Source organism: Pundamilia nyererei, unplaced genomic scaffold (assembly GCF_000239375.1).
Source record: "Pundamilia nyererei isolate P.nyererei 1_Seehausen unplaced genomic scaffold, PunNye1.0 scaffold00257, whole genome shotgun sequence".
NCBI classification, from domain to species: domain Eukaryota; kingdom Metazoa; phylum Chordata; class Actinopteri; order Cichliformes; family Cichlidae; genus Pundamilia; species Pundamilia nyererei.
Window position 1 is genome coordinate 431,018 of NW_005187658.1, and position 8,617 is coordinate 439,634.

General features: G+C 45.8%; 1 protein-coding gene across 1 annotated transcript in view; it reads left to right on the plus strand.

The window, feature by feature from the left end:
• The first annotated feature begins 132 nt into the window (after positions 1 to 132).
• sypl2a (synaptophysin-like 2a) overlaps positions 133 to 8,617 on the plus strand; it is a 35,497-nt gene continuing 27,012 nt past the window's right edge. Inside the window, exons 1-2 of the mRNA XM_005749870.1 lie at positions 133 to 303; positions 464 to 538. Coding sequence (XP_005749927.1) covers positions 289 to 303; positions 464 to 538 — 90 coding nt within the window. The 5' untranslated portion in view covers positions 133 to 288. The remainder of the gene's footprint in view (positions 304 to 463; positions 539 to 8,617) is intronic.

An 8,617-nucleotide genomic window follows, 5' to 3' on the forward strand; every position in this document is an offset into this window, starting at 1 on the left:
ATTATAAGCTAGATACATTTCTACTAATGGAATTAGTTTGCTAACAGCAACAGGGATGCGTCAGTTGGACTCGTGAATCATGATTCACGAGTCAGTAAAGTGATTCTCGAGTACTGAACGATTCGTTCATGATTGGCGCATCACTAGTCCGTGCACAGTAGAGACTGCCCCCTGCTGTTAGCTCCTATGTCGTCGGCAGAAAGCAGACGGAGCAACTTGAAGTTAGCTTTCCATGCAAACTGACAAAAGTAGTACCGGGACACTGACTGCTAGTTTTTACACACTTCGATGGACACTGTTCAGGTTTGTGAGTCTTTTAAAGTGCTTAAGTGTACGTGAGCTAGCGTTAGCATGCAGCTGCTTTAACCAGGGCAGCGTCAGTTAGCTGCAAGGTGACCAACACGTCTCGCCGTTTGCAGAGCTACTTTTCGTTTAGACCTGGTTGTGTGTCTTTGGTGCACAGAAAGCGATGGCTGGGTTTTCTCTGGACCTTGGACCGCTGAAGGAGCCTTTGGGATTTATTCGTGTCCTCGAATGGGTAAGCACTGTCACAAACATGTCTTTGTACATTATTCATCCCAATCAGCGTGAAGTGTCGAATATTCGCTGCGATGTCTCCTAGGAGTCATTTATTCATGTTCCTGGCACCAGTAATAAAACTGGTAAGTTTTATTTCTCAGTTTCCTCATGTTAACCTAGAACAGGGTGTCCGCTTTTATCACACCATAACACCTGATTATGTGTAGGACTGGGGAATCCCACTGTGGCACTCCCAGTGCGGCTGGTACCTGCTGTTGTTGAACCGTGGGGTGAATTTGATGTGGAGTGGCAGCTGCTTGGCTTGTGTTGGATCAAGCGGTAAATCTCACTTGTGTTTGAGCGCAACTGCCCTTTGACTCCGAATAGACTGATCATGAAGGAAAGAAACACATTAGGATTGAGCCCTGTGTGCCTGCACATATGGTGGTGCTCTGTGTATTTTGAGCACCACCAAATCCACGCGCGGACTTGTTTAAATGACTCTAAGGTCGGGTCTGCTGATTTTTCCTGTCAGTGGGTTCCATTGGAATGCACAGTAATGTTTGTTTCAACAACGTAAACAAAGAGCCAGCAGAATTATCCACTGTGCCAAAGTGTTGAGCCGCCCTGGTTTGTTGACAGCTGTCTCATAGCTGAGCATTTATAAATGGGTTTGTTTTGTTTCTTTGTTACAGCTGTTTAACACTGACCTGTGAATCGTATATATATAAACCCTTTGTTTCCTAACAGCTCGACACAAAAGCCCATAAATACAGTCTTGTATTTATTATTGACAATATTTTATTTGCTTGCCAGACATTCTAATCTGAAAGATGAAAATCAGCCTGGAAGAAGAGAAACAAAGCCTCGTACACCCATTCGCACATGTGCTGTCTAACATTTGAATAGTAAATTTGTGCATTGGAGGAAAACCTGAGGTTAAGTATCTCACCCAGCAAGCTTTGGCATTCAGAGCTGGCACTGGAGCCACTGGGAATCAAAGCATCAGCCTTGCAGTTAGTGGTTTACCTGCCCTTCCTCCTGAGCTACAGCTAGCAGAGATTTGGCTGTTTGTGCTGTGTTCAGAGCTGACGCTGTGTAGTTGGTTTGTAGTTGCATTTGTTTTGCATATTTAAGGCAGACAGTCAACACCAGTGTGAACTCTTTGAAGTTAACACAGAGGACTTTTGTGCTATCTGTTATTAGGGCTGTGCGATATGACCAAAGTCTCATATCCTGATATCAGACATCCATCGTCCGGTAACGATATAAATCACAAACATGTAACATTTTCTGTAAAGCTGTGAATCTCGGGCAGCTCGACCTGCGTGAAGTGTTTCCAGCTGTGCGTCCTGTAGCTGGAGTCGAGTGTGTTAACGATGCATGAAACGACACATCTTTAGACACAAGTTGTAACGGCGCCGTTTTCTTTCAAAGTTTGAGTCTGAGCTTTATTTTTAGCACCCGGCTCTTTGTTGCTTCTCATCTGTAAACTCTTTGCATCTTTGACATGATTCAGTTTATTTTGAAAAGTCTCAACAGGATCTTGAGCTTTATTGTGAAAGGTTTACGTGGAAAACAAACAAGCGGACAGCGGAGCCACGTGATGGTGTTACCGTCGTTGTTGCTAACGACAACATGTAAAAACAGGCGCTTGTCATCCGTAGTGTGGTTCTATTAAATCTAAGAGAAAGAGAGACCTTTAAGAAATGAATGTAGCCCCTACAGTGACATCAGAACATGAAAAAATATCGCCGTAAACAGTTTATTTTGCGACACCACGAAACAAACGATAGCGTGAAATGAAACGACGTTTTTATATCGTCGTCCGCTATATATCGTTACATCGAACAGCCCTACCTACAATTACACCTGATATGTAGAATCGGACAATAATTACATCATCTGTGGGTCATTGTCTTAAAGACACGATTTATTTGGCTTTTTCTTTTCAAACTCTTTAGAATCACTTACAGAGTGATGCTGTCCATCCAAACCTGACCCTGCCGACCCCCCAGCATCACAGAGAGGTTATAAACAGGGCTGCACATGGTGTGCATGCGCTGTTTTTAGTTCCTATATAAACGGCAGTGTTTTTGTCCATTAGAGTGGGATTTTCACGGCCCATTCTGCACCACATCTCTGTGCGTTCATCATTTGTTTGAAGCCAGCTCACCTCCTGCAACCACTTTTCTGAGAATACGTGCTTCTTTTGTGGTTCGGACTCCTCCTGGCATTTCTTTGGAGGTGGAGGAACATCACAGTAATTGCTTAAAGGAGCTTCTGCAACATCTCTAAGAGTTCTAAACAAATGTCTGTCCTCCTCCAGAAAATCTTATGTACGCAAACGTGCGTTGCAACTTCTTATCTGGTGCGCGTTTTTTATTTTGACAGCGCATGCGCACCTGCGGACCGTGTTTATAAAGAGCAGCACCATGAGACAGCATGGCATGTTGACAGAAAGCGTATGCACAGTAACTAAGAATGTCTTCAGTAGATAAAGTAAATATTAGGGCTGCTACGATTCACTGAATAGATCGACATAAATCTGTTAATCTAGCTGGATCTTATTGTTAACACTACTGGACATCTAAGATCCACGCCTTTGTTGGAAAGGTGGATGTATTCTGTGATAGGTGGAGTTCAGTCATTCAGGAGAGGTTCAGAGCAGGGCTGGGCGATATTCAATTCAATTTTATTTATATAGCGCCAAATCACAACATAAGTCGCCTCAAGGCGCTTCATAGATACAGAGAAAAACCCAACAATCATATGACCCCCTATGAGCAGCACTTTGGCGACAGTGGGAAGGAAAAACTCCCTTTTAACAGGAAGAAACCTCCAGCAGAACTAGGCTGCTATGAGAATAGAAATCTAATATCACGATATTTCTTTGGCTGTATCACAGTACACGATATATATCGCGATACGTTCGAATGTCAGTGTCAGTGCTGTGAAGAGCCTGAAGACCAGACTGAAACCTCTCAAGAACATCGTGTCCATTTACAAAAGATTGCAGCTGAACAAACACAATCTTTTCCCAAATCTTTGAGAGGAAGGGAAGCTCTGAGATAGGCCTGGACTCTGAGGGGACCGAGGAATCGAGAATATATTTCTTAAAATGACGTCTTCATGCCATTACATCGTTCCTCCATCTGATCAAGGCACACAGGCTCAAACTGATCAAAAACAGCTGGTGAATATTTTAGAAAGGTCGTGTGAGGGCAGCTGTTTTATCTTATTGATAACAAACTGAACTGGGAAATATTCAGAGCAGAGTCAGTCATTGAAAAAAGACCCAGAGGATTGTTGGAGCTCAACAACATCAGAAAAACATGGACTCTTCTGCTGTTACAGACGGTCGCTCAGGATGGGAAACGACGTCGTCTTTCCGCTTGCAGCCGTCCTGCTCTCTCGTCTGGCTGAACGAGTGGTGTCATTTATCCACGGGTCCGGTTGTGGTTTCACACTCATAGTTTGTAAAGCAGCAACCTCATCAAGGACAGTTTTGCATTTATTATAAAAATGAGATGTACCAAAATGGCCTGTATTTATATAGCGCTTTACTCGTCCCTAAGGACCCCAAAGCGCTTTACATATCCAGTCATCCACCCATTCACACACACATTCACACACTGGTGATGGCAGCTACATTGTAGCACAGCCACCCTGGGGCGCACTGACAGAGGCGAGGCTGCCGGACACTGGCGCCACCGGGCCCTCTGACCACCACCAGTACCAAAGCCGAGGGGAGATCTTACAACGTTTTTAAAAGCAATAGAAAATTGTTGTTGCAGATGGGTTAAACACACTACAACGATGTGTTGGAATAAGAGGTGTGAGATAAAAATATATCAAATGCAACATATCTTCAGCACGGTGGTTAGCACTGTTGCCGCACAGCAAGAAGGTCCTGAGTTGGGTCGGGGTCTTTCTGTGTGGAGTTTGCATGTTCTCCCCGTGTTTGCGTGGGTTCCCTCCGGGTACTCCGGCTTCCTCCCACCGTCCAAAGACATGCAGCTTGTGGGGATAGGTTAATTGGATAATCCAAATTGTCACTAGGAGTGAATGTGAGTGTGAATGGTTGTCTGTCCCTGTGTGTTGGCCCTGCGACAGACTGGCGACCTGTCCAGGGTGTACCCTGCCTCTCGCCCTATGACAGCTGGGATAGGCTCCAGCGCCCCCCGCGACCCTGAAAAGGATAAGCAGACGCAAATGGGTGGATGGATGGCAACATATTTTCATGTTTAGGACCGGTAACCGTAGAGACAGCACAATATGTATGAACCTGTTTAGGCCCCGACACAGAGTCTTATCAGACTGATCTCTGGCCAGCAGACTGGAGGGGCAACACACATCAATATTAAAATCTCCAACAATTCAGGTTTATCAAAGTACGAGACCAGCTAAAAAGTTTGAAAAGTCTTGAACAAAGTCCTTGGGATATTACGGAGGTCTGTACGCAGCTGCACCGAGTGTCGGGCGGGGATGCTTGCAGGGCAGCTTCTTCCTAAAACAGCCGCCACTGCACCACCACGCGCAGTCTTCCTCAGCATGTTAAAAGCTGGTAAAAGGTAAAAGCTGAATAAAACAGCTGGACTCACCAGCTCTCTGCCAGGTTCCCCTCACCAGCATCAGATCCAGGTCCCCGTTAGTGAAGAAGATTAGTGTTCGCGAGCGAGCATTAACAAGACTTCAGTGGCACCGAAGTGGCTGTCCCACCTGTCGGCCGTACTCCACCCGAGCCAAGACGGGTATTTGACGTGTTCTGTGGTGTGGGAGACGTTCACATGCAGCGTTTGAGACGCTCTTCATTTGTCGTGGAAGAACTTGGCGGTGTTGCCGCATCCTCCTTAATAAATGTAAATCACTGTTCCTCTGTCCTTGGAGTCTTTCTGACAGCAAACAACAAGAGTGCTGACGCTGTTTGGTCCCCTGGATGAGGAGGTGGTGTGTTCATGTTTATGAGCATGTGTGTCTGTGTGGCTGGAGCTTTGCCCTGTGCTTCCATGCAGGCTTTCACTGCTGAAAACCAGGCCTTTCATTAATAGATAGACCCAGCCTCAGGCCTGTGGCTCAGACCCTTACTGACCGTCTATATTTGTGTTGGCTTGTGAACAAAGCTCTTCATAAAATATCTCAAACATGCTTTCAGTCTGAAAAGTGTTACAGAAGCCTTGAAATGAACGTGTTCTCGTACATCCCACGGCCACTTTCAGTCTTTGCTTCCATGTACCATGGGACGGCTGCTGTCAGCCTTAGCCGTGTCCTTTCCATGTGGAGGAGTAGCAGCTCTATCTCAAATGACTCAACTCCTCACTCTACTGCTAACACAGAGTCCACTCCGCCTTTCAGAGACGGGCCACTTGTATCCGCAATGTCCTTCTAATAGTGTTAACAAAAGATGAACCTAGATGAACACATCGATGGCGTTTCTCAACAACGGTGAAGAATGGCTGCATAACGTTTAGGACGCCAAAATGTACCAGCATGGGGCATCAAATAACCCTGTACCAATGAGATTACACAACTAATAAGCCCGCCCCTCAGCGTGTTCACCACACTGTTAGCAACAGCCAGCTCATCACTACAGGCTCTGGGTCCTTTATAGTGGAGCCAGTGAGTCCACTGTTAGTTGCGAGGCCGTCACAGATGATTCTCCTTCACCGAGGACATTTCAAAGCCGTGGGTTCGGTAGTCTGGTGGGAAACAGTTGAGCTCCGAGTTTTTGGGCTGCAGGGGTTTGGCCGAGGGTCAGCCCGGTTAGCGATGCGTCAGTTAGCCTGTAAAGATAATGGCAGGGCCCACTGACCTCGTTCTCTGCTTTAGATTACATTCAACTGGGTAATATGACCCAAAATTCATTCATTCATCTTTAGCTGGATGGCGATATACTCATGTTTTTTAAAGCCATAAAGTAAGAACAGAGTTCTTAGTCACACTGTCCCAGATGTCACACTTTTATTAACATACAGCGCAGATGTACAAGAAAACATTACTCAGAATGATCAGCATTTATTAAATAATCATGCTCCATAAATGAAACAGTGCTGTTTTTGTGCATAACAAAAAGCTGTGCAGTCAAAATGTAAACTACCAGAGGCTGAGCAGAATAACAAGCAGCTGCTCTGTTCCCAGGGTCTACTGCGTGCTCCTCTCTGTAACCACTGCTGAACAGGAGCCGTTTATGGCCCTTATGCACTCAGTACGGTAACATTACGCTGAAGCAGAGTACGTATCGCTCCGCGAGGCTCCTCAGCGTAATGCTCCAACAATGCATCAAGCGCTGCGGCTCCGTAGCTCAGCAAAGCTAATGTCTAAACCTGAAAGGTTTCTGAGCGCAGTGTACCGCATAAAATCGGTTCGCGGTCAGTGAGCACAACCAGGATTCATACATAAGGCGCGCTGTCGATTTTTGAGAAAATGAAAGGATTTTAGGCGTTAGCGCGGTTAGCTCGTTAACGCGTTGACGCCGTGCAGCCCCACGCACGGGGCGATCCGCGGTAACTCCTTAACAGAGATTTGCCCCGTTAATGCAGTTACGGCGTTAACGTCACGCTGCAGCACTAAATGTCCAACTGTTTTCTTTTTACCGAGCAGCTCCTCTGAGGCAGCTGCCGTGTCCGTCCTGCCTGCAGGAGAAGCGAGGGGGGAGGTTCTGTTCAGTGAAGGAGAGGCGGAGTAACGCAGTGCAGAGACAAAAGAGAGGCAAACTTGTGGCTCCACAAGTATAATTATAACGTAACATAGACTATATCGATATAAAGGATATTGTCACATCTCATATAAAAATATATTGATATATTTAAAAAGTCAATATATCGCCCAGCCCTACTTTCAACTAGTCACTTGTTTGGCAGTGAGAAAGTAGAGCGATGAAAAGCATAAAGAGCCTGTTGGAGGACATGAATTAGTCTAACATCCACTAGCTTAGCTTGTTCTGATAGTCCAAAGGTTCGTTTACAACTTGCTGAAATTGTCATTCAGAAGAAGTTGACGGCCACAGGAGTCAATTTGGACAGGTGACAGGGATGGAGGGGTGCAGGGGTGAAACAGAACTGTGCCTTCACGCCACGCTGTCCGACTTAGCTTTGAGGGTTTTCATTTGTTTTTGCTTTTGTTTGTTTGAGCCTTGTTCTACACTCAAGTCAAGACAGCAGCTGGGACCAAACTGGGAAGTGGTGGCTGTAGCTCAGGTGGTAGAGCAGGTCACATAGTGCTGTAACAGTAATGTACGCTGTTCTCTAATTTAGCTGAATATCTGAGTGTTTTAGTTTGTGGTGGTTAGTGGAGTAAGAATGAGTCCTGGAACATCTCTGCTTCCTACACAGCGGGCTGAGTGCTGTTTCATGGCATTGTGGGCCTTGGAGCTGCATTCCTCTGCATGGAAGATGTTACAGTGACACCACTGAATGTCAGACTGCTGTCTATGCCACACCTTGTAAACATGAACGTGAGTTTGTCAGAGAGCCAGTGTTCGGGCTGTTTTTGCTAGCGTGACCTGCGGGGTCTGATTTTAGGTGACCTTTGACATCTATCTCCTCGATATGCTACATACGAATGTAGGATTTTGTTTAAAGCGAAGTGTGGACAGGGGTCTGCCCCCGAGGCTTTATTTGGGGTGGGTCAAGCAAGGCTGAGATGAGCTGAGAAATGTAGTGGAGAACCTGATACACCTGAAAGATGAAACTCATTCCTGAAAATCCTCAGCCAGCCTAATGGCTGCGAAGTTCCTGCGTCTGTGGTTGTGGAGTTTAACTCGGTGTCTATGCTGCAGCACAGAGAGCCGTTCGTTTCAAGGCTCTGCTCCTGTGTTGCAGCTCTTCTTTGCAGCTGTTGTGCTGAAGTGGATCTCAGTGATTTGGCAGATAAAGAAAATCGTGTCATTGCAGGAAGGATGTACTGGAAGGAGGACGAGTGTTTATATCATAAGGTGTTACAGTTTAATAGGTGATGTAGCACGAGTAAGAGTCAGTGAGCCTGCCTGTGGGATCACTATTATTTCAGTGCAAAGCTGCTTTTGAACATATCTTGATGTAGGGTATGAAGTAGAGCAGGGCGATATGGCCAAAAATATTGATCACGATATATATTTGAA